The 26,436-nt window shown below is 41.3% G+C and overlaps 3 protein-coding genes across 3 annotated transcripts; all 3 read right to left on the bottom strand.

Annotated features, from left to right (window-relative positions):
• Positions 1-8,350: 8,350 nt before the first annotated feature.
• Positions 8,351-13,520, bottom strand: LOC115538677 (uncharacterized). Its single transcript, XM_030350069.1, is given in 2 exon segments — positions 8,351-11,606; positions 11,608-13,520. Coding segments are annotated over 2 exon segments (4,944 nt in total). The 5' UTR covers positions 13,296-13,520.
• A 1,265-nt stretch (positions 13,521-14,785) lies between these two features.
• LOC115538676 (uncharacterized) lies at positions 14,786-16,692 on the bottom strand. The gene is made up of 5 exons (XM_030350068.1): positions 16,568-16,692; positions 16,139-16,204; positions 15,868-15,930; positions 15,083-15,635; positions 14,786-14,802 (listed from the first exon to the last, which is right to left on the bottom strand). The coding sequence occupies exons 1-5, from the start codon at positions 16,625-16,627 to the stop codon at positions 14,786-14,788; spliced, it is 759 nt and encodes a 252-aa protein (XP_030205928.1). The 5' UTR covers positions 16,628-16,692.
• Positions 16,693-16,932: 240 nt separating this feature from the next.
• LOC115538678 (uncharacterized) lies at positions 16,933-19,696 on the bottom strand. The gene is made up of 7 exons (XM_030350070.1): positions 18,831-19,696; positions 18,644-18,737; positions 18,438-18,505; positions 18,080-18,307; positions 17,926-17,997; positions 17,660-17,794; positions 16,933-17,491 (listed from the first exon to the last, which is right to left on the bottom strand). The coding sequence occupies exons 1-7, from the start codon at positions 19,044-19,046 to the stop codon at positions 17,159-17,161; spliced, it is 1,146 nt and encodes a 381-aa protein (XP_030205930.1). The 5' UTR covers positions 19,047-19,696; the 3' UTR covers positions 16,933-17,158.
• Positions 19,697-26,436: the final 6,740 nt, after the last annotated feature.

Below are 26,436 nucleotides of genomic sequence, written 5' to 3'. Positions count from 1 at the left end.
TGGGCTGTGGGCACACTTTTAGGATTAGCACGTCGGAATAATAATAACTAGAACTGCAAGCAGTTACGCAGGGGTCCAAGAAGTGTGCATTTCGCCGGCACAACGCGACAACAAATGTGCGTTTCGCCGGCACAACGCGAAGCATGTGTTCAAAACGCTACCCTGAACCTGTGGATACAAAGGATTTGACTGTAGTAGGAGTAGCGAGAAGTCAGTGTAGCGTTTTCGCGGCGAAATTTTGTAGAAGATATACAATTTCCTCGTTTATTGCGCCCCCTAATGGCGAAATATTCCGAAATTTTTATCGAACGTCATTAACGTTAGCACCAACATGTGTGTAGAATTTGGACTCGATCCGATGTCTAATTTTGGATTTTTTTGGATTTTTAATTTTCCACGTCTAATTTAGCTAATAAACAAATATTCAAAACTCTAACGTTTCGTCGTCGAAGGTCGCATCAAAAAAGTGTTTCATGCATTCTTTGCGTGTGCGTCTGAAGATGTCGTGTGCAAAGTTTGGTGCCGATTGGTCAAGAAATGTGGGAGGAGTAGGGAAAAAACAGTTTTGCGGTTTTCGCGTTTTTGTGAAAGAAAATTCCAGACGCAAATGGGCGTGGCCTATGCCAAAAGATGCAGCAGACTCCAGTGAATATGTGTGTACAAGGTTTTGAATGTGGGAGGTTCGGTGTGGGAGTTATAGCCCCAAACGCGTCTTTCCTTGGTATAGCGCCACCTAGTGGCCGGCGTGTCTGGATTTTGTTATCTGAGTAGCGGTGCCGGACCTGGATCTAGTCATGTAATTGGCGCATGTGCACCATTTACGGTTTGGGCTGTAGTCCCACAAGTACGGGGGGAAGTATAATAATAACTAGAACTGCAAGCAGTTATGCAGGGGTCCAAGAAGTGTGCATTTCGCCGGCACAATGCGACAAGAAATGTGCATTTCGCCGGCACAACGCGAAGCAAGTATTGAAAACGCTACCGTGAACAACATGTGGATATAAAGGTTTTGACTGTGGGAGCTTCGGTGTGGGAGTTATAGCCTAAAACGCGTTTTCAGAACATTGGCCAAATAGGAGATAGACAATGTCGTCGTTTTTTGGCGCCGCCCTGTGGCGAAATTTTCCAAAGACAATTTTCCTTTGCCAAATAACTCCCGCCCACATTAATAATTCTTGGCCATATTTTCTATATAGACTCGGGTTTGCCCCTTGATGGTTTCCCTTGAGTTTGAAGAACATTCCTTTGGCCAATTAGAAGATATACAATTTCGTCGTTTATTGCGCCCCCTAAGGGCGAAATTTTCCGAAATTTTTATCGAACGACATTAAGGTTAGCACCAACATGTGTGTAAAATGTGGACTCGATCCGATGTCTAATTTTGGATTTCTTTGGATTTTTGATTTTCCACGTCTAATTTAGCTAACAAACCAATATTCAAAACGCTACCGTTTCGTCGTCAAAGGTCGCATCAAAAAAGTGTCTCATGCATTCTTTGCGAGTGCGTCTGAAGGTGTCGTGTGCAAAGTTTGGCGTTGATCGGGCGAGAAATGTGGGAGGAGTAGCGAAAAAACAGTTTTACGGTTTTCGCGATTTTGCGAAAAAAAATTCTAGACGCAAATGGGCGTGGCCTATGCCAAAAGATGCAGCAGACTCCAGTGAATATGTGGGAACAAGTTTTTGACTGTGGTAGGTTCGGTGTGGGAGTTATAGCCCCAAACGCGTTTTCCCTTGTTATAGCGCCACCTAGTGACCGGCGTGTCTGGATTTTGTCGTCTGCATAGTCCGAAGAGATCTGGATCTAGTCATGCAATTCGCGTGTCGGCACCATTTACGGTTTGGGCTGTGGTCACACTTTGAGGGAGGTAAGAATAATAATAGGAATAATCCTTACAAAAACAATAGGGATCCAACCTGTTGGCTTGGACCCCTAATAATAGGAAAAATCCTTACAAAAACAATAGGGATCCAACCTGTTGGCTTGGACCCCTAATAATCCTTACAAAAACAATAGGGATCCAACCTGTTGGCTTGGACCCCTAACTAGAACTGCAAGCAGTTATGCAGGGGTCCAAGAAGGGTGCATTTCGCCGGCACAACGCGACAAGAAATGTGCGTTTCGCCGGCACAAAGCGAAGCATGTGTTCAAAACGCTACCCTGAACCTGTGGATACAAAGGATTTGACTGTGGTAGGAGTAGCGAGAAGTCAGTCTAGCGTTTTCGCGGCGAAATTTTGTAGAAGATATACAATTTCCTCGTTTATTGCGCCCCCTAATGGCGAAATTTTCCGAAATTTTTATCGAACGACATTAAGGTTAGCACCAACATGTTTGTAAAATGTGGACTCGATCCGATGTCTAATTTTGGATTTCTTTGGATTTTTGATATTCCACGTCTAATTTAGCTCATAAACCAATATTCAAAACGCTACCGTTTCGTTATCGAAGGACGGATCAAAAAAGTGTTTAATGCATTCTTTGCGTGTGCGTCTGAAGATGTCGTGTGCAAAGTTTGGTGTCGATTGGTCAAGAAATGTGGGAGGAGTAGGGAAAAAACAGTTTTGCGGTTTTCGCGATTTAGCGAAAAATATTCCTAGACGCAAATGGGCGTGGCCTAGGCCAAAAGATGCAGCAGACTCCAGTGAATATGTGTGTACAAGGTTTTGAATGTGGGAGGTTCGGTGTGGGAGTTATAGCCCCAAACGCGTCTTTCCTTGGTATAGCGCCACCTGGTGGCCGGCGTGTCTGGATTTGGTCGTCTGCTTAGAACTCAGGGACCTGGATCTAGTCATGCAATTGGCGTGTCGGCACCATTTACGGCTTGGGCTGTAGTATCACTTTCACCGCGGGAAGTATAAAAATCCTTACAAAAACAATAGGGATCCAACCTGTTGGCTTGGACCCCTAATAAAAATCCTTACAAAAACAATAGGGATCCAACCTGTTGGCTTGGACCCCTAAAAATCCTTACAAAAACAATAGGGATCCAACCTGTTGGCTTGGACCCCTAACTAGAACTGCAAGCAGTTATGCAGGGGTCCAAGAAGTGTGCATTTCGCCGGCACAACGCGACAAGAAATGTGCATTTCGCCGGCACAACGCGAAGCAAGTATTCAAAACGCTACCGTGAACAACATGTGGATATAAAGGTTTTGACTGTGGGAGCTTCGGTGTGGGAGTTATAGCCTAAAACGCGTTTTGAGAACATTCCATGGCCAAATAGGAGATAGACAATGTCGTCGTTTTTTGGCGCCGCCCTGTGGCGAAATTTTCCAAAGAGAATTATCCTTTGCCAAATAACTCCCGCCCAAATTAATAATTCTTGGCCATATTTTCTATATAGGCTCGGGTTTGCCCCTTGATGGTTTCCCTTGAGTTTGAAGAACATTCCTTTGGCCAATTAGAAGATATACAATTTCCTCGTTTATTGCGCCCCCTGAGGGCGTAATTTTCCGAATTTTTTATCGAACGCCGTTAAGGTTAGCACCAACATGTGTGTAAAATTTGGACTCGTTCCGATGTCTAATTTTGGATTTCTTTGGATTATTGATTTTCCACGTCTAATTTAGCTCATAAACCAATATTCAAAATGCTACCGTTTCGTCGTCAAAGGTCGCATCAAAAAAGTGTTTCGTGCATTCTTTGCGTGTGCGTCTGAAGATGTCGTGTGCAAAGTTTTGTGTCAATTGGTCGGGAAATGTGGGAGGAGTAGCGAAAAAACAGTTTTGCGGTTTTCGCGATTTTGCGAAAAAAAATTATAGACGCAAATGGGCGTGGCCTATGCCAAAAGATGCAGCAGACTCCAGTGAATATGTGGGTACAAGTTTTTGACTGTGGGAGGTTCGGTGTGGGAGTTATAGCCCCAAACGCGTTTTCCCTTGGTATAGCGCCACCTAGTGTTCGGCGTGTCTGGATTTTGTCGTCTGCTTAGAACTCAGGGACCTGGATCTAGTCATGCAATTGGCGTGTCGGCACCATTTACGGTTTGGGCTGTGGGCACACTTTTAGGATTAGCACGTCGGAATAATAATAACTAGAACTGCAAGCAGTTACGCAGGGGTCCAAGAAGTGTGCATTTCGCCGGCACAACGCGACAACAAATGTGCGTTTCGCCGGCACAACGCGAAGCATGTGTTCAAAACGCTACCCTGAACCTGTGGATACAAAGGATTTGACTGTAGTAGGAGTAGCGAGAAGTCAGTGTAGCGTTTTCGCGGCGAAATTTTGTAGAAGATATACAATTTCCTCGTTTATTGCGCCCCCTAATGGCGAAATATTCCGAAATTTTTATCGAACGTCATTAACGTTAGCACCAACATGTGTGTAGAATTTGGACTCGATCCGATGTCTAATTTTGGATTTTTTTGGATTTTTAATTTTCCACGTCTAATTTAGCTAATAAACAAATATTCAAAACTCTAACGTTTCGTCGTCGAAGGTCGCATCAAAAAAGTGTTTCATGCATTCTTTGCGTGTGCGTCTGAAGATGTCGTGTGCAAAGTTTGGTGCCGATTGGTCAAGAAATGTGGGAGGAGTAGGGAAAAAACAGTTTTGCGGTTTTCGCGTTTTTGTGAAAGAAAATTCCAGACGCAAATGGGCGTGGCCTATGCCAAAAGATGCAGCAGACTCCAGTGAATATGTGTGTACAAGGTTTTGAATGTGGGAGGTTCGGTGTGGGAGTTATAGCCCCAAACGCGTCTTTCCTTGGTATAGCGCCACCTAGTGGCCGGCGTGTCTGGATTTTGTTATCTGAGTAGCGGTGCCGGACCTGGATCTAGTCATGTAATTGGCGCATGTGCACCATTTACGGTTTGGGCTGTAGTCCCACAAGTACGGGGGGAAGTATAATAATAACTAGAACTGCAAGCAGTTATGCAGGGGTCCAAGAAGTGTGCATTTCGCCGGCACAATGCGACAAGAAATGTGCATTTCGCCGGCACAACGCGAAGCAAGTATTGAAAACGCTACCGTGAACAACATGTGGATATAAAGGTTTTGACTGTGGGAGCTTCGGTGTGGGAGTTATAGCCTAAAACGCGTTTTCAGAACATTGGCCAAATAGGAGATAGACAATGTCGTCGTTTTTTGGCGCCGCCCTGTGGCGAAATTTTCCAAAGACAATTTTCCTTTGCCAAATAACTCCCGCCCACATTAATAATTCTTGGCCATATTTTCTATATAGACTCGGGTTTGCCCCTTGATGGTTTCCCTTGAGTTTGAAGAACATTCCTTTGGCCAATTAGAAGATATACAATTTCGTCGTTTATTGCGCCCCCTAAGGGCGAAATTTTCCGAAATTTTTATCGAACGACATTAAGGTTAGCACCAACATGTGTGTAAAATGTGGACTCGATCCGATGTCTAATTTTGGATTTCTTTGGATTTTTGATTTTCCACGTCTAATTTAGCTAACAAACCAATATTCAAAACGCTACCGTTTCGTCGTCAAAGGTCGCATCAAAAAAGTGTCTCATGCATTCTTTGCGAGTGCGTCTGAAGGTGTCGTGTGCAAAGTTTGGCGTTGATCGGGCGAGAAATGTGGGAGGAGTAGCGAAAAAACAGTTTTACGGTTTTCGCGATTTTGCGAAAAAAAATTCTAGACGCAAATGGGCGTGGCCTATGCCAAAAGATGCAGCAGACTCCAGTGAATATGTGGGAACAAGTTTTTGACTGTGGTAGGTTCGGTGTGGGAGTTATAGCCCCAAACGCGTTTTCCCTTGTTATAGCGCCACCTAGTGACCGGCGTGTCTGGATTTTGTCGTCTGCATAGTCCGAAGAGATCTGGATCTAGTCATGCAATTCGCGTGTCGGCACCATTTACGGTTTGGGCTGTGGTCACACTTTGAGGGAGGTAAGAATAATAATAGGAATAATCCTTACAAAAACAATAGGGATCCAACCTGTTGGCTTGGACCCCTAATAATAGGAAAAATCCTTACAAAAACAATAGGGATCCAACCTGTTGGCTTGGACCCCTAATAATCCTTACAAAAACAATAGGGATCCAACCTGTTGGCTTGGACCCCTAACTAGAACTGCAAGCAGTTATGCAGGGGTCCAAGAAGGGTGCATTTCGCCGGCACAACGCGACAAGAAATGTGCGTTTCGCCGGCACAAAGCGAAGCATGTGTTCAAAACGCTACCCTGAACCTGTGGATACAAAGGATTTGACTGTGGTAGGAGTAGCGAGAAGTCAGTCTAGCGTTTTCGCGGCGAAATTTTGTAGAAGATATACAATTTCCTCGTTTATTGCGCCCCCTAATGGCGAAATTTTCCGAAATTTTTATCGAACGACATTAAGGTTAGCACCAACATGTTTGTAAAATGTGGACTCGATCCGATGTCTAATTTTGGATTTCTTTGGATTTTTGATATTCCACGTCTAATTTAGCTCATAAACCAATATTCAAAACGCTACCGTTTCGTTATCGAAGGACGGATCAAAAAAGTGTTTAATGCATTCTTTGCGTGTGCGTCTGAAGATGTCGTGTGCAAAGTTTGGTGTCGATTGGTCAAGAAATGTGGGAGGAGTAGGGAAAAAACAGTTTTGCGTTTTTTGCGATTTTGCGAAAAAAAATTGTAGACGCAAATGGGCGTGGCCTATGCCAAAAGATGCAGCAGACTCCAGTGAATATGTGTGTACAAGGTTTTGAATGTGGGAGGTTCGGTGTGGGAGTTATAGCCCCAAACGCGTCTTTCCTTGGTATAGCGCCACCTGGTGGCCGGCGTGTCTGGATTTGGTCGTCTGCTTAGAACTCAGGGACCTGGATCTAGTCATGCAATTGGCGTGTCGGCACCATTTACGGCTTGGGCTGTGGACCCACTTCTAGGGGGGAATAATAATAAAAAGAATCCTTACAAAAACAATAGGGATCCAACCTGTTGGCTTGGACCCCTAACTAGAACTGCAAGCAGTTATGCAGGGGTCCAAGAAGTGTGCATTTCGCCGGCACAACGCGACAAGAAATGTGCATTTCGCTGGCACAACGCGAAGCAAGTATTCAAAACGCTACCCTGAACCTGTGGATATAAAGGTTTTGACTGTGGGAGCTTCGGTGTGGGAGTTATTGCCCCAAACGCCTTGTCCGCTTCCGTTTCGATTGGTTTGCTTTACCAGAGCCCCGTTGGCCAGCATGTTTCCAGGTCCATTCAGACAGCGTCTTGGATGGACCTGGAATACAGACACACTGTTTCCGCCTCTCACGACGTGGACGAGGGGTTGGGTTTTGAGAGGCACATTTTTTTGAAAAAATCAAAAGAATCCAAATGAAATTTTAAAGATTGAATAAAAAGGTAACCTAGTCCATGGCTAACATACTACAATGAGGGTACATCATATATCTGTGGAATAATACTTACGTAATGTTATCAATGGTTTGGTAATGCGTATTTAACACTATTTAATGTTGAGTAATGATTGGTTAGGCATTAAGTTTACTTAGTTAACTATACTTACTATAGCATTAACTAAGCATAACAGTTAGTTGTACTTAGTTGATACTTATCTTAGCATTAACTAAGTAAAACTAACTGTAATGCTCAGTTAATGCTAAGATAAGTATTAACTAAGCATTACAGTTAGTTTCACTTGGTTGATGCTTAGATTAGCATTAACTAAGGATAACAGTTAGTTTGACTTAGTTAATGCTTATCAAGCATTACGCAAGTATTTAGAAATGGTTAGTTAGCTATGAGTTATTAACTAAGCATTAACCAAATAGTTTATCAATGTACCCTTATTGTAAATTGTAAGTTGTAGATCAATAGGGAAAAAATGCTGAAAAGGGACAAGATATCTATGGCTTTTATTGGAGGGGCAAATAAAAAAAAAAAAAACTACAAAAAATGGGGAGAAAATTTAGTAAAGTAAAAATTCCAAAAGTAAAAAATGGATAATATTTATTATTTATTAGAAAAAATGGAAAAGACGAAGACAAAACATTTAAAACATTGGGTAGTGCTAAAAAAAAAAAACCATAACTATGGCTTTGTTTAGAGGGGCAAATCCATAAAAAAAAGGGGAGAAAATGCATTATTTATTAGAAAGAATAGAAAAATAAAAATAAAAAAATAGAATATTTATTATTTATTTGAAAAAATAGAAAAGACAAAGACAAAACATTTAAAACATTGGGTTGTGCTAAAAAAAAAACCCCATATCTATGGCTTTGTTTAGAGGGGCAAATCCATAAAAAAAAAATGGGTAGAAAATTCATTATTTATTAGAAAAAATAGGAAATTAAAAATATATATTTAATATTTATTATTTATTTGAAAAAATAGAAAAGACAGACAAAACATTTAAATTATTGGGTAGTGCTAAAACCTGCGAGCCAAACGAGCTAACCAGTTACAGGAGGAAATCTAAACAGAGGCACTCATGATCGGAGTAGTAGGTGGACAGAATTTGAACTTTGATATCAGTGGGATTAATGTCACGAATGTATACGTGATCAATTGTCGTGTCGTTTTCGGTTGTTGGCGAAGAGACAATTTGGGTGTAACCTTGCTGTTGCATGAAATTTTCTGCAGATTTAGAAACAAGGGCATTGTCGTTGAAGTCACCCATAATTACCTTTCCTCCTGAAAGTTGGTTAAAGTGTTGCATTACCAAAGCGAGATTTTGTTTGAATAAGGCGAGTTTATATGATGGCGGTTTGTACAGCACAATGTAATTGTAATTCAAAGGCTGAACATTAAACATGATGGCTTCCAAGTCACTGCATGGCATGTGTATAATGTTACAAGTGATGTGGTCTTTGTGGTAGTAGCCCACTCCACCGTGCCGTTTGTTTACCAAGTCTTGGAATTGGGTCATGTTATGGTAGGATTGGGACCGGAGTTTGTGATTAAAAGTCCAACCTGGCATTTCAATGGAATCGACTGAGGTGTTTTGTTCCAGCCATGTTTCTGTCACGCAAATGATGTCAGCACTCAAGATTCTCTGGTCATGTTTAAGGTCTTCCATGTGTTGACATAGACCTTGAATGTTGTGGAGGCATATTTTGAGGGTTGAAGTAATTTCTGCTGGTGGAGTTGCAATGAATGGTTCCATTTTTTGCAGGGAAATGTCGATGTCTGGTTTCGAATAGAAGGCTTTGGCTGCGTAGTCTTGAATGATAAGGTTTTCCTCACACGTTACTCGGCTTAATGCTACATATGCTTGGCCAGCTGCAAATATCCTTTTAAGGGACACTACAGCTCTTTCTAAAGTTAAACCTTGAACTTTGTGTATGGTACAGGCCCATGCTAGGCGTAACGGGAATTGGCGTCTAGATCCACCAGTCATTACTTTGTCTTCCACAGCATCTATGGGTGTTGCTTGTTGAAATTGAGGCTCAAAGCATATAGACCTACTCCTCAGTTTCCTGCCGATTGCGTCATTGTCAAAGTTAACCAAAATGGTTTTGGGAAACTGAACGTTCCCTTCAAAGGTGATTTTGCAAATGGTACCGAATACACCATTGACCAATCCATCTGACAGATCTATATTTTTGATGAGCATTACGCGAGCTGATGGACCAACGATTAACGTTCTGCTTAAGCATGTCTGACTATCAATTTTTGGATTATTTTTTCTTGTTACTTGTCCTGTGGTAGGGTTTCTCTGAGTATCTTGAGCTTTAATTTGCACCAAATCCGTACACGTCTTGTGTAACATGGCGATGTTATGGGCTGCCACTTCATCGTTTCTGGGGAAAATGTGAAGGTCCTGTGTCAGTTCCCCCTCGCCGGTCTCGCGTTGTCTTAGCAAGACTTCATCTCGCTGGTAAAGATTGTTTCCTTTTCTGTGTTTTCTAAGACGATTTAATGTTTCAGCAAACTCTTTGTTTTTTTGTCGCATTATCTTTGTCAACTCAATGTGAGTGAAATGATTGTTCCACAGATCGGTAACCAATTGCTCGTGGTAAAGAGGTGTTCCCTTTACAGGGCCGAGCTGGAAGAAGTCACCAACTGCCATGATTGATACATTCCCAAACAATGCATAATCTCCTTGTTGCTTTATTTGTCGTAGTCTGCCATGGACATACGTCAGGATTTTATGATCAACCATACTCACCTCGTCCAAAATGAGTATTTGTAAGTCTTTCATGGTGGCTCTCAACGAATTGATTCTTTCATCTCCTAGAGGTTGATATGGCAGTTTGGCAGTGGTAGTAATAGCAAAGGTGCTGTGTATTGTGCTTCCGTTGATATTATATGCTGCTACTCCTGTAGGAGCAGCTAGCAAAACATGAGTGTCGTCTGGATTAATGGACATTCTTGCAAAGAGTCTGCATGACTCGTAGTACACAGCTTTAATCAGGTGGGACTTTCCTGTGCCTGCTCCCCCTGAAATGAATACGCGAAACGGGTCAGGGTTTTTGCCATTGACTTTGTCAAGGCACCATGCGCGGATTTTGTAAAAAATTTGAGTCTGTTGTTCGTTTAACGTGCGCATAATGGACAGACCTTCAGCTCTTTGTATCGAGTGTGTGGGAAATTCTTTAGACAGTGTTGCCTTTGTGTCTGACTGCAAGTCCGGTATGGCTTCTCTTTCATTTTGATTTGTGTCGTTGTTGTTAGACATCTCCTCCTGACATTCTAATCGCTCCAACTCAGATTCAGGGCAAAGGTCTGCCCATGCCTCGTCGTGAGCCCCGTGGTGCCCTGCAACCTCTTGGCATCTGTCGAGCTCATCTGCATCTACTTCAAACAGGGATCTGTTGAAATCTACAACTTCCTTAACACTTTGCGTTGTATTGCTGCTGTTAGTGATGGAACCGGTCCTGTAAAACTGCTCATAACTGTTGTACGGTGGAGGTTTTAACTCATCTGTTGAATAATGAGGCAAAAACAATTGTAGCAAACTTTGGTAGTGTTTTTCTGGATATTTGGTTTGTGAGAAACGAGCATATCTAGCAACAGCATCAGATCCCCTAGTTCTCATCTTAACAAAGCCAGTGTTATTTTCCAGTTTAACAGAGCCATTGCTGTGCTGCTCTTTCCCGTACAAAACTCTGTATTTTGAAACAAATGTGGCTATACAAATATCATTGAAAATTGCGCCCTGGGGGCGGTTTTTGTAGCGGTCCGTTATGCTCGTCATCCATATTGATTCTGTTGATGTGTCACCCTGTTCTGCTTTGCTTTGAATGACACTGAGAGGATAACTCATTCTGACGGTATTTTCACCAGTAGGGATAAATGTGATCAGTCTTGAGCATTCGTTGAGATGCATGTTTGTAACTCGATAAACACTTTCTTGAGCTGAGACCTCGTGATTGTGGAGAAAGACACTTCCCAACTTATTGAGTGTTTGTTTTGCATCTAAATTTCCATGTTTTTTCATTTCATTTTGAGTATGTTGTAGCAATAAGCCCATGTCTTGTTCGGCTTTTGAGATGTAGGATATTATGTATACTACACAAGCAAAAGCATCGCAGACATATTGTATGTCCATGTTGGCATCCCAGCAACGCAAAAGGTCTTTGTTGTATTGATTAACGTAAACATCTGATGGGTTGCGTTTGTGTACAACCGCGTTTTTATTGGTTGTCAATCGGTAGGCATTTTCAAACATCTCCTGGGTGATGTTAACGGAAGCAAATAGCTGATCCAGTGTCGAAGGTTAGGTCTGGACTTGAAAGAGCATGTTTGACCCTTGTCATGACACTTTTAGCCACCTCTTTTTCTTTTCGCATTTCTAATATAGAGACGTCTATCGGATCAGCGTCTGTTACCTCCTGGTTCTCGTCTGTTTTACTTCTACAAAGAAAGGTGTGGTTGCTTGGAGGACGTGGAAAGTTAAATCTGCATGTTGTGCCTTTTTTCCTACAACTCTTTGAGTGCTTGGAGCTGTGTTTTTGAACGCTGGAAACAACTTCATGCAATGCGTCGGTTGCTGGCGGGAGTTCACAACTGATGTATTTATCAATAAATTGTGTGACTTCTTGGTCTGTGTTTCTGCCTATTTTCGGTGCATTTTCTACCCAGAACAGACAATGAGTATGGGGTGAGCCGCGTTGTTGGAATTCAACTCTAAAAAATGTGTCGATAACTTTACCAATGGGGTTAGCTGGTGACTTGATGACGTCATTTAGGAAAGTCTGAAACCTGTGTTGGAACATTCTTGCCGCGGTAACCGGATTAGTTTTGAGTAAATTGCACCTCTGTGACCAGTCCAGGTCGTTGACATTTCCCTGTATTTTCTGTAGTCTCATGAAAACATCGATGAGTTCAGTCCAGCGTAAATCAGCACATGAAAATGAACAGAACCAAGTAGGGACACCAAGCTGACGAACCATAGCAAATAGATTTTTCTGTACACCTTGCCAAAAAACTGGAGTCCCTCGGATCGGTTGAAGGAACTTGTAACCGAGATCGGTTTTTAAGACATTTTGTACATAGTCTTTGTTTGAAAGCATGGCGGAAGTTATAGCCAATGATTCCCCTGCATGGTAACCTTTTCTCAGTGCTATGGACACCTTGGAAACAACCTGATTGACCTCAGATAAATATTGAGCATAGAAAATGTAGTCCAAGTTGCTGCTAAACCTCCCATCAGCATTTAGGATTCGTGTGTTGATGTATCTACTGAGAGTGAGCCTGTGGGGCCGTGCATCATGGAATGTACCTGTCCCTTTGGGGAAAAGAGTAGGAAAACATTTTGCTTCATTGCCCTTATCTGTCAGCAGCCTAACAGGACTGTTGCCTTCAGCTGGAGCTATTGATAAAACACTTTCGAAATGCTGATCAAATATTTCTTGTGCGATATCAATTGGTTGCAAACATGTGTCCAAGAGTAACCCGTGTGTTTGAGTTTCATATATGTGGTCAGCTTCTTCATCATCCGACACCTGGTCTGATTGAGTTGTAATGTCACTGCTTTCAGGTGCAGATGGAGTGTCATTAACTGGGTTGCATTCTTTCAAAACAGAACATGCATCTTCTGGCAAGGGATTTTCCCATTCTGCGTTAAAGTCTATGTCCTTATACCATTTATTCATGTCCTTTAAACATGCTATCGCATTTTGGATTTTTTGAGTGTGCACATATTGATACTGATAATGCCCCTTATAAGTAAGTTTTCTTTTCAGTTTTATTCGGATCATTAAATCTTGATTTTCTAGCCTTGGGAGAACCGAAGTGACTACATCGCTGTTTGATGGAACGCAAGTCACCGGCCCATGGACAGAATTCTGAGAACCTCGCGGCAATGCCACAAGTCGCATAAAGGGAATATTCAATGCGCACAGGTGTTGTTCTAATGAGTTCAGTGTGCCTAATTCGTCAGGAATTGGATCCAATGCCATATTGTTCACAGCACTCTCCTGGGGAACCTTACCACTGAGTATCTTGGAGTTGCAACTGAAACATATCCACAATTTCCCAGCAACTGTCTGTTTTAGTGTGCATGGCGTTAAACATGCAATATCACATTGATGGAGATATGTTGTAGTAATGCATTGTTTTGCAATTGCTGACACAGTTGAAGCCTTGGATTCATATGAAGTTATGTCACATAATCTAACTTGCTTTCGGAACAATAATCGGTGACATGAACAACAAACATGCTCTGGACCATGTTTGACCTCTTCTTGGAAGAGCTCAATGACAAAGTCAATATTGTGTTTTAAGAGGGTTAGATTAAGTCTCTTTTGAGTGATTTTTTCAATTAAAGAGGGTTTATAAGCCGGATCTTCTCTGTATTTGATTACAATTCTTTGTTTCACCTGGTTACAATGGGCAGGATTGTTTGCATATTTTTCGATACTGCTGTTTATTACCTGTTGTTTGAATGGTTCATTATTAGCATATTTTTCGATACTGCTGTTTTTTAGTTGTTCTTTGAACGGTTCATTATTAGCATATTTGTCAATACTGCTGTTTTTTACTCGTTCTTTGAATGGTTCATTATTAGCATATTTTTCAATACTGCTAGCTTTTTGATTAGCTTGATACTGTTCATCACAATTATATCTTTGTTGTGTTTTTAGCTTTGTAACTTGCCTATATTCTTCGACTTCAGCATATGTTCTCTTTTTTCTGAGATCTTTTACTTTTTTACTACATTTTTTACGTGGTGAAACAAGGTCTGCATTGGACCTTTTGTGCGAGATTTCACAGAAGCTAGTTAAACTAAAGCATGTAAGAGAGGTTTTTTCTTTGACACATGCAATTGGTTCATAATGGCATTCATTGCAGTGATTCAGATATATAGCCTTTCTTGAAATCGGCTCAATGTTCGCCGTAAACGTAATCCATTTCTGTTGACTGTATGTGTAAATATCAACACAGAGCAAATCTGCAGAAGCTTGTATTTCCAACTCTGTTGCCCAAGATCCAACATATTTCATTTTTGAGTCCCTGAGATATTGCTCCACAGAATCAAATTGCCGTCTTAGACAAGTAATGTAATTAAGTGGATTATTTGAGATGTGATTCACTACAGCCTTTCGAAAGGCCTTGTGATGTGACTCGCAACCACTCAATACAGACGAAAGAGAACGAAAGAAACAATTACCGTCACCTTCAATGGATGTTGTTTGGCATGGCTCAGGCTGTGCCATATCGAAGGTTTGTTCAACAATATTTTGATCTAAACTTGGTACGACATTCAGTTTGTTGCAGATCCTGTTTTTTTCCCTTAATGTCAATCCAGCAAATATTATATTGGGGCTATCTGTTACAGAAATGAAACAGACATCTGATGCACCCTCTGTGTGAATTGGAGGATCACTGTCAATGTTTACAGTTGTGTCACATGTAGAAGTGACACAAGTTTCAAGGGAAAAAGACGCGTTTACTGCAAGGGAATTTCTATCCGTTACCGAAAGGACACAGAGATCAGAGTCACTGTCAGTGTCCAAAGTACCGTCATGTGTTGAAGTGCTGGCTTCAGGCTGTGCAATTAAAGCAGTAAATGGTGAGTTTACCTCAACAGCTTTCACACCAGTGACTTCAAACACCTTGTTTGGGATATAAAAAGCATGTGGATGATTTTGATATAAGGAATTGACAAGGTTCTCAATATGGTCATATAACTCATACACAGTAGCATAGTGCGCTACTATGCTGGTTCCATCCGGTGCAACCGAACCCCAAGTACTACGAGAATGAGGATCGAAAACTGCAAAAGCAGTTTCGACCTTGAAAACGGCACAGACACTTCCTTGGATGTTGAGCAAGCATGTGTCTGTCTGCAGCAGTGTCTTCTGAATAGCCTCATCTAAAGGCATGGCTATGTTTTGCAAAGAAGCGTCATAATCATGCTTTTGATCAAGACTTCCAGTGAGTGTATCAAAATATTCCAAACTAAATAATTTATTGTTTAATTTGCAGTGTCTGGGTAACTCGGAAATGAAAATATGCCCACTGGTTTTGGCTGCACTGATTTCGTTATTTTCTAGCATAGATGTGTACAAGCCATTACCTTGTTTTAGAATATGATGAATGTTCTTTTTTTTCCATTTGAGAACGCTATGGGTGGTGTGGGTCATAATCGCCGCTATGCCATTTGTAGCACACTGCTTACCTGCATTTTCCCCGAATATGTGGCTGCTCTGGTCAAACGATCCTTGAAGACACCCAGGGTTGTCATAAGTCACATGACTTGATGTAGCAGCTCTGGCAGGTGCAAAATCACAGGGTGCCTAAAAACACATCAGTAGTTCAATCAAAAAGGAGTGTAACCAATAGTTTATATCGAAATTAACAAGGAATTCATAAAAAAGGCTAGGAATCAATCAGCTGTAGTTCATGGCTGTGTATAATGGGAAAACGGAATTGTACATGAAATTAACATTACTTTAACTAATTTCCAAGATCTAATAAATGGCAGGAAAACTCACAAGGAACAGGGAATAACATGTTAAAAATAAGTACCTTCTGATTGCCAAGTGTTACATGAGGATCTTCAAGCTGGCCATTGTCCTCAGGCGGGCTCTGCTGAAATGACAATTCAGTGTTTTTAAAAGCATGTTGGTTCCCAGTAAGTAATTTGAAAATGTACATAGTATAGGCAAATTAGTCAGAACTGCACACTTACACCATATCAATGTTTTAAAAGAATAAACACATGAAAACAAAATGGGTCTCTTAAGCTGTGTGTGGCTTTTCCCGTTGGTATACCATTTTTCCACTAGTAATTACATACCTGCTGACTGCTCGCAGTGACCTCAGGTGCTGGTTCAAACGGCTCATGGTCCTCAATGTGTGTCATCTGCAATCAAAAACATTACGAATGTTAAAAAAAATTTGGTTTACCTACCCCTACATGCAAACTCATAAGCCATGGAAAAGGGGACATTTGGTGTATTGTGGTGAACAGAATTAAGGACAAAGAAAACTTTTATTTCAGTTCAGTTTAAATAATTAAGTTATTCATCAGCCAACCTTTAAGTTCATCAGCCAACCTTCTTGACAATTCCAATTCATAGTGTGTAGATATTACCAAGAACATGTTAAAAACAGTTAAACTATGTTGATTGTAATTATGAAGTAAAAATGTAAATGTTTCTAGATGCTGATCCCAGAACAGATTGATTGCTTATTTGCAAATCATTTTTTATATTGTTGTCATTACCTTGGTTGAACATCCCAAGAAGCTGGTCTCATTGGCTGTTGGTTTATCAGCCTGGGCCATCACAACTTTTGGACCCCAAGGTGTCGGCTCCTCTTGTTTTCTCTGTCCAGAGACAACCCGAGCAGTTGGCTTGTTCACCTTCTACAATGAGGTAAGGGAGCAAAATTATCATGAGATACAATTGTATGAAAATTGAAAAGTGGGCAGTTCAAAGAACTTACTGCTAATGTAGTTTATTTAAAACAGTAACAAACATATTGTTGTGCACGCCTGTATTTTGTGGCGCTACAAACAAATTTAACAACAAAACCCAAATATTAAATTATTACAAGATGCTCTCTTTTTCCCCCATTCCTTTACCTCACAAAACTCTGTTTGAAGAAACGGCCACTCATCAACACACAGAGTCTTGTCATCCCCCTCCGGTTGAGCAAACTGCAAAGATATAGTAAGAATGATATGTACATTACAATTGAGAAATGGAAACCCAAAATTACACTTTCTTAAAGGGAACTTAGGGAAAATATCAAAAGAATAGAGAACCGCACTCTATTCACTGAATGTGTTTAATCATTACATGTTGTATGCAAATTACCTTGCTTGAATGCACAAAGACGCTGCCCTCCAGAGTGGCTGGCACAGCAGCTTCTGGCACAGGTCGAGGGGGAGGTACCAGCTTCGACGGTTTGGCAATCCTTGCTGGAGTTTGAAGTGCCTGGAAAATAATTGTAAATCATTGGCAAAACAATACCTACACAGAGAATGTTGGACTATCTCTTGTGTTAAAGGCGAAATCAGAAAATAGTTGTTCCTGTGTTTCAACCAAAAAACAAGTACATATTTCACTGAGAAATGACCAACCTCAAGGCGGGCCTTCTTTCCTTTGGAGACCACAGCCGTGGTTCCATGTGCCACCTTCCGTTTCTATCATAATTGAAGAGAACGGAAATGATAACAGTTAATGAAATATAACACTTTTATTATTAATGCAACTATCTGTACCATACAATGTAAAGCTTGTCATATAGGATTACAGGCGCTATTAATATGTAAGAACTCACAAACAGTTAATATTAAAATCACACAAATTACCTTTGAGCGATTCCCCATGGGGACGTCAAGGTTGGATGGAACAATGCGATCCATTGCAGCCAACTTGTCAGTGCTAAACCGGATAGGATTTAGCACGACAAAGCACTCCCTCAGGACCAGAGGAGGCACACAAACCTAGAAATAAAAAACAGAATTGAGCCATTGACCATTTGCCTTGTCTTATAGGAATAGCATTTAAATGAAACAACAAATGTACGCATCATGACGGTTTAATTTCCTTTCAGCTATCATACCAATGTACAAACCTCATGAGGAAGGATCCGCACGGAAGACTGATCCCAGTCCTCAGGCGCATCCCAGGACTCAGGTTGGCTGCGCTATAAACACATAGGGAGAATTAGTATTCAATAAATGTGGCCTAACTAAAACTAACCCTCTTCAAAATTGTATAACTTTTACCTTTCCGCGACGTCCGACGACAGTTTCCTTGAAGGGGTCAAGGGGACGTGGACGTGAAACCTCTCCCTTCACAACCACGGTGGTAGCAAAGGGTCTCACAGTCGGGGGTGACTTGGGAGGAGACACAGGCGGTGGTGTAACAGGCAGAGGTGACTGTAGCTGCTGAAAGGAGAAGTGCCACAGAAGCTTCGCGAGAAGCGGCATCCCCAGATCGTCACTCAGGTGGATCTATTATAATGAGAAGCACGGGTTATTATTGAAATAAACTGCTACGGGTTATTATTGAAATAAACTGCTTTTGCCATATAAAAATGACATTACATGAATTTCTCATGTGCCAAGTTATAACACGACTTACCCCATCACGACTCCACAAGGCACGTGAGTCCAGCGGAAAGCGGTCAGCTGTGACGCAGTACTTTACATCTGCAGAAATTTTTTTATATTAAACCATACACTATATACATATTTTACACGTGGTACCAAGAGGTGGTGTTGATACACTAAAAGCTTTCCTACAAAGATATTCTATACTGACATTATCTCTTAATCATTTTTACATACCGTTCTTTGCTGCAACGCGACGAAACTCCTCTCGAAGGAATTGTTGCGGTGCCAATTCACTCGCCAGCCGGGGAGGGAAATCGAGCACAAACACCTGATCCGCACAAAAGTTTTGGATTACACACTATACAATTCTGTTAAATAGTCTGCCTTGAAAATACACTTTATTTTGTAACACAAAAACTACCTTAGGCCATCGACTGCGGGCAGCTCTCAGAAGTCCATCGAAGGCAACTCCAGCCGCTTCGATGCCGGGCGTCGCGGTGAGGTTGTTGCTTGGAGCCAGCAAGCAAACGATGTCGGGGGTTCTGGGGATGTCTGCGTTCAGCAACTCAGTGCGGAGCTCAGCGGCAGACGCCCCAGGCGTAGACAGGAACCCAAACGAAAGGCAACCGTCTGGCATCCTCACGTAACGGTCAACCAACGCACGCAGATGCGAGTCGCCCACAAACAGCACAAACTATAAATAAGGACAAATAAAAAGTTGTCATTCCACTCCAAACATATTCCACAGCTAAATTATACATTATTTTCTGAAAGGTCTTTGACAAGTTTACCTGCTTATCTGGAGACTCAGGAGGGAGATCCAATCGGTTGAACTTCCCAGTGTGGGCAGAGACAGGCCAAGGCTTGACACGGTGACGTGCTCCAGTGCCATGCACTAATAAAGAGTCAAATTCAACGCAAAACTAAAATGAATAACTTATCTCGAGCTGTTGATCTAAAAGTCAAACATCACACATTCATGCAATAGAATTCTGAGGAATATAAATGAGTTGAAAACATGCATCATTGTATCTTTACGACTACATACCAGGGAGGAAGCCTCTAGCCAGAGTCGTTGCCATCGGAAGAAGCGTCCTCATCCTCATCCTCATCTTGGCTAAAGACGAAGCGCGCGAGGCACGAGGCATCTAATGATTTCACAATAAGAAAAATAGAATGTTTCAAAATAGGTACAAGATTTCCCTTTACAAATATACATCAATAAAGGCTGCATGTTGAAAACCCCACCCTGTACAGAGATGTATTTATGTAATTATAACCATGTGTATTCATATGAAATGAACATTTAACAGAACAGATAGGTGCAATAAGTACACACATGCACAAGGTGTTCATGTGAAATCAATATATGGGCTAAAGCACAGCATTTAAAACACATTGCATATGGTGGACAGAGGTAGAATTTAGACTGTTGGGCGGATGTGTGCGTGTAAAAAGGAAATGTAACACGACATTTCAGCATTTAAAACACATTGCATTGTATGGACACAGTCCACCAGAAAGCTTTTCTGTGGTACTCACTAAGAAAGAAGAAAGCTTATGCCATAACTGCATCAACAAACCGCCAAAGCAACCATGCCAACTTAATACAATAAAGTGGGTAGCTAGTAGCCTACCCGTGATACACAACTAAGCTGCACGATTACGTTGTTTTTCACTGACTTAGACAAAGAAAGCTTTTCTGTGGTAAAATGGCCGCCTAGACGCCGCCATCACCACATCATCTCAACAAACCGGTCACTCACGAAGAAAGCTTATCCCATAACTGCATCAACAAACCGCCAAAGCAACCATGCTAACTTAATACAATAAACATAATTATCCATTCCATAAGGACTTACCTTGACAACGAACTTCTTTGGTTGAACCGCAAAGTTGAAAGACAGAACGTACTCGAATGAATCCGCTCACAATATTAATCCGTGGAAAGGAGAGCAAAAGGGTCTATCTGAACAAAGATGTCTCAAGCAGAGAAAATCCGATCAGAGTGAGGCGAGCCGTGCGTCGCTGACGAAAGTCATTCAACTCGCTAAGCACAATGGGAGTATGCCACGCCCACACCTCTACAGATGTTGTAGATGCGTTTCTCTGCTCTTCATACTGGACGACATCTCCTGACTGGGACCGTCAAATATCCCAGGATGCATTTCGCATTCCCGTTTTAAAACATCAGTGTAAAAGCTATAAAATAGGCTATATAGGGACATTTTAAAAGTATAACAAAGATGGAGGCATATTATTTACATACTATTTTAAAAAGAAAGAGGGGTTTCGCTTTATATAACGCGTTTATATTGTATAAATTGCTGGAGGAAACCCATCGCAAACTCAAAAACATCTGATATTGTTTCATATTTACACAAATTGCCCATGTAAAAAGGAATGTTTCTCAATTCGCGTTCTTTTCTGTACTGGTGTGCCTGCGTTGGGACCGTCAAATATCCCAGGATGCATTTCACATTCCTGTTTGATAATATCAGTGTAAAAGCTATAAAATAGGCTATATAGGGACATTTTAAAAGTATAACAAAGATGGAGGCCTATTATTTACATACTATTTTAAAATGAAAGAGGGGTTTTGCTTTATATAATGTGTTTATATTGTATAAATCGCTGGAGTGCGTCGTTGCTGACGAGAGTCATTCCCTGTGTGCAACTCGCGAAGCACCATGGGAGTATGCCACGCCCACACCTGTACAGATGTTGTAGATGTGTTTCTCTGCTCTTCATACTGGACGACAACTCCTGACTTCTTGCTCGCCAAAGTAAAAAAGATAAGATTGACGGATGTCCAAACCGGGAAGACTGAATAATACAGTTGGTATTCCGTATGAATATTCCAATGTAACAAACCATGCACGGATTCGGAAATACCTTGATTGCATGATTTGGATTGTGGCTTTGAATAATAGCTAGCCTACAGTGTGTACCTCGTCACGCACACCACGCCCACACCTGAACCACGCCCACACCTGAACATATAGTCAGGAGAGCACTGTGTAAAACATCACTTGCCCTGAGCAATCTTCTGGACATCACCCCTACACTCTTCTTGCCTCGCCACGCCTCGCCTCGCCTCGCCTCGCCTCGCCTCGCCTCGCCTCGTCCCGCTTCGTCCCGCCTCGTCCCGTCTCCACCCGCCTCGTCTCGACTCGCCTCGTCTCAGCTTTTTTGTTCTCAAAAGGTAAGATTGCAATTTCTGTAAGAATTGAAATAATACCGATACAACCTTAATGTATGCCGGGAAAAGCCCGCGAATAATTTGGATTGTGGCTTTGAATAATAGCCTAAATCCAAATTCCCTACATGCATCGCTCCCGCACACTCGAAAGCCGTACAGAAAGGATTTGTATTTCTCTTCGCGCGTTATATATTGTACATACAGCATAAAGCTGTATGTATACCAGCGTTAACATCCAATTGTAATGTTTCTTTTCTACAGAAAATGGCCGGAAAGTCCCCAGCGGACCTTCCATCATCAGACCACCCCGAGACAATTGCTATGAAGGCTGAAGCAAGCATGAACTATGTAAGTTATCAACATTTGCGTCTTTGCAAACCTAAATGAAGAAAATTCCATTCAATACTAACATATATATTTTTTTTTTGTAATAGCACATCTGTGTAGACGAAATCTACACCAGGGAACAGAAGGTGGACCATGCGTACAGGTTCGGTATGCTGGTGTGCGAAAAGACCATCCACTACACCGAGCGGGAGAAGGCACACATAAAACAAGTGGAATTCCTTCGGAGGGAGGTTGAAAGACGTGGCAAAATTATCCACCGATTGGAACTGGACCTGGCGGCATCCGAGGCCAGCTTGTCTGCCTCGCAGACAAATCTGGACGCCACCCAAAATGGTAAAAAAAAAAATGCAGATTAACCAACATGTGAAAACTCATTTATTACCAACGCAACCAACCGACTCATTTATTAACCTAGCTTACAAAATGTGCATCCCAATCCAAAGGATGATTACAAATGGAATATTAACATTTCTTTCCTTCATATCTAGAACTGGATGACCTCCAACTTATCAACGCCTCCCAAGGTAATGCAAATTACCCAACAACATGTGTTTTAATTTGGTTAGAGATTTCAAGCCTTATGATTTTACCCATTAGACTATACTCTACAAATTAACCTAGCGTACACAAGCAAACCAATGCATACCCATCCAAATTACTAATTAATATTAACATTTGCTTTCATTTCCGCAAATTAACCTAGCGTACACAAGCAAACAAAAGCATACCCATCCAAATTACTAATTAATATTAACATTTGCTTTCATTTCTAGAACACGACAACCAGAACCGCACAACCGCCTCCCAAGGTATGACTATACATGGTGTTAATATGGATTTGATTTGTCATCGGATACTGATTCCTCCCATCAGAGATTGTCTTCAGATTCCTCCCATCAGAGATTGTCTTCAAATATGGATTTGATCAGTCATGTATAACACCTATTAGCCAAATGTAAAAAATAATGGAAACGATCTTTCCTCCCATCAGATACGGATTCGTCCCGGCCATTGTGTTCGACAATGATTGACGACATGGACGAGAACGGGAACGGAGGTACACCTTCATCTTTCAAATGTCGTGGTTATAAAAATACATGCAGGCTTTATGTCCATGTGCTCGGTATACTGATACTTTTTTCTTTACATTTTGCAGATCCACTACCAGGCCCCTGAAAACACTCCAGGCCCCTGTAAATCGAAGATATTGTAAATAGTGTGATTCTTTTTATATAGTGTGGTGTTGTAAATAGTGTGTTTTTTTTTAATTGTATACTCCAATAAAAACTCAAACATCTGATATTGTTTCATATTTACACAAATTGCCCATGCAAAAACGAATGTTTCACAATTCGTGTTCTTTTCTGTACTTGTGTGCCTGCGCTGGAACCGTCAAATATCCCATGACGCATAGGCTATATAGGGACATTTTAAAAGTATAACAAAGATGGAGGCCAAGAGGGGTGGACATTTTAAAAGAATAACACAGATGGAGGCCTATTATTTACACACTATTTCAAAATGAAAAAGGGGTTTTGCTTTATATAATTTGTTTAAGCAACTGATTGTTTATATGTAGGGTGGCTTGCCGTGTGAATACGCATAACTTTTAATTTATATTCATTCAAAATATTAACATAGCCTACTGTGTGCCTGCGTTGGGACCGTCAAATATCCCAGGATGCATTTCACATTCCTGTTTGATAATATCAGTGTAAAAGCTATAAAATAGGCTATATAGGGACATTTTAAAAGTATAACAAAGATGGAGGCCTATTATTTACATACTATTTTAAAATGAAAGAGGGGTTTTGCTTTATATAATGTGTTTATATTGTATAAATCGCTGGAGTGCGTCGTTGCTGACGAGAGTCATTCCCTGTGTGCAACTCGCGAAGCACCATGGGAGTATGCCACGCCCACACCTGTACAGATGTTGTAGATGTGTTTCTCTGCTCTTCATACTGGACGACAACTCCTGACTTCTTGCTCGCCAAAGTAAAAAAGATAAGATTGACGGATGTCCAAACCGGGAAGACTGAATAATACAGTTGGTATTCCGTATGAATATTCCAATGTAACAAACCATGCACGGATTCGGAAATACCTTGATTGCATGATTTGGATTGTGGCTTTGAATAATAGCTAGCCTACAGTGTGTACCTCGTCACGCACACCACGCCCACACCTGAACCACGCCCACACCTGAACATATAGTCAGGAGAGCACTGTGTAAAACATCACTTGCCCTGAGCAATCTTCTGGACATCACCCCTACACTCTTCTTGCCTCGCCTCGCCTCGCCTCGCCTCGTCCCGCTTCGTCCCGCCTCGTCCCGCCTCGTCCCGTCTCCACCCGCCTCGTCTCGACTCGCCTCGTCTCAGCTTTTTTGTTCTCAAAAGGTAAGATTGCAATTTCTGTAAGAATTGAAATAATACCGATACAACCTTAATGTATGCCGGGAAAAGCCCGCGAATTTCAAATCAAACAATGGACAGAGAGGCAGAGAACTCCGTGTATGGTTTTATTTGAAATCGCGTCCCCTTTTCACGGCATACACTGCGGTTCTATCAAACGCAATCAAAACAAGCAATTCAGTCTTCCCGTTTTGGACATCCGTCAATGTTTGGATTGTGTAATAATAATTTGGATTGTGGCTTTGAATAATAGCCTAAATCCAAATTCCCTACATGCATCGCTCCCGCACACTCGAAAGCCGTACAGAAAGGATTTGTATTTCTCTTCGCGCGTTATATATTGTACATACAGCATAAAGCTGTATGTATACCAGCGTTAACATCCAATTGTAATGTTTCTTTTCTACAGAAAATGGCCGGAAAGTCCCCAGCGGACCTTCCATCATCAGACCACCCCGAGACAATTGCTATGAAGGCTGAAGCAAGCATGAACTATGTAAGTTATCAACATTTGCGTCTTTGCAAACCTAAATGAAGAAAATTCCATTCAATACTAACATTTTTTTTTTTTTTTTGTAATAGCACATCTGTGTAGACGAAATCTACACCAGGGAACAGAAGGTGGACCATGCGTACTGGTTCGGTATGCTGGTGTGCGAAAAGACCATCCACTACACCGAGCGGGAGAAGGCACACATAAAACAAGTGGAATTCCTTCGGAGGGAGGTTGAAAGACGTGGCAAAATTATCCACCGATTGGAACTGGACCTGGCGGCATCCGAGGCCAGCTTGTCTGCCTCGCAGACAAATCTGGACGCCACACAAAATGGTAAAAAAAAAATGCAGATTAACCAACATGTGAAAACTCATTTATTACCAACGCAACCAACCGACTCATTTATTAACCTAGCTTACAAAATGTGCATCCCAATCCAAAGGATGATTACAAATGGAATATTAACATTTCTTTCCTTCATATCTAGAACTGGATGACCTCCAACTTATCAACGCCTCCCAAGGTAATGCAAATTACCCAACAACATGTGTTTTAATTTGGTTAGAGATTTCAAGCCTTATGATTTTACCTATTAGACTATACTCTACAAATTAACCTAGCGTACACAAGCAAACAAATGCATACCCATCCAAATTACTAATTAATATTAACATTTGCTTTCATTTCCGCAAATTAACCTAGCGTACACAAGCAAACAAAAGCATACCCATCCAAATTACTAATTAATATTAACATTTGCTTTCATTTCTAGAACACGACAACCAGAACCGCACAACCGCCTCCCAAGGTATGACTATACATGGTGTTAATATGGATTTGATTTGTCAACGGATACTGATTCCTCCCATCAGAGATTGTCTTCAGATTCCTCCCATCAGAGATTGTCTTCAAATATGGATTTGATCAGTCATGTATAACACCTATTAGCCAAATGTAAAAAATAATGGAAACGATCTTTCCTCCCATCAGATACGGATTCGTCCCGGCCATTGTGTTCGACAATGATTGACGACATGGACGAGAACGGGAACGGAGGTACACCTTCATCTTTCAAATGTCGTGGTTATAAAAAAACATGCAGGCTTTATGTCCATGTGCTCGGTATACTGATACTTTTTTCTTTACATTTTGCAGATCCACTACCAGGCCCCTGAAAACACTCCAGGCCCCTGTAAATCGAAGATATTGTAAATAGTGTGATTCTTTTTATATAGTGTGGTGTTGTAAATAGTGTGTTTTTTTTTAATTGTATACTCCAATAAAAACTCAAACATCTGATATTGTTTCATATTTACACAAATTGCCCATGCAAAAACGAATGTTTCACAATTCGTGTTCTTTTCTGTACTTGTGTGCCTGCGCTGGAACCGTCAAATATCCCATGACGCATAGGCTATATAGGGACATTTTAAAAGTATAACAAAGATGGAGGCCAAGAGGGGTGGACATTTTAAAAGAATAACACAGATGGAGGCCCATTATTTACACACTATTTTAAAATGAAAAAGGGGTTTTGCTTTACATAATTTGTTTAAGCAACTGA

This window comes from Gadus morhua, unplaced genomic scaffold, assembly GCF_902167405.1.
Source record: "Gadus morhua unplaced genomic scaffold, gadMor3.0, whole genome shotgun sequence".
Taxonomy (NCBI): Eukaryota; Metazoa; Chordata; class Actinopteri; order Gadiformes; family Gadidae; genus Gadus; species Gadus morhua.
Note: the sequence above shows the minus strand (reverse complement) of the source record. Positions and strands in the feature narration are given on the sequence as shown.

Excerpts from the sequence above, each read along its gene's own strand:
- LOC115538676 (XM_030350068.1), bottom strand. The coding sequence starts at position 16,627 with ATGGCCCAGGCTGATAAACCAACAGCCAATGAGACCAGCTTCTTGGGA. Across the intron at positions 15,931-16,138 it reads TCACTGCGAGCAGTCAGCAG|CAGAGCCCGCCTGAGGACAA; the intron begins GTATGTAATTAC and ends TTGTCATTTCAG. Across the intron at positions 15,636-15,867 it reads TAACACTTGGCAATCAGAAG|GCACCCTGTGATTTTGCACC; the intron begins GTACTTATTTTT and ends ATGTGTTTTTAG.
- LOC115538678 (XM_030350070.1), bottom strand. The coding sequence starts at position 19,046 with ATGCCAGACGGTTGCCTTTCGTTTGGGTTCCTGTCTACGCCTGGGGCG. Across the intron at positions 18,506-18,643 it reads TCGCGTTGCAGCAAAGAACG|ATGTAAAGTACTGCGTCACA; the intron begins GTATGTAAAAAT and ends AAATTTCTGCAG. Across the intron at positions 17,492-17,659 it reads CCATGGGGAATCGCTCAAAG|AAACGGAAGGTGGCACATGG; the intron begins GTAATTTGTGTG and ends CAATTATGATAG.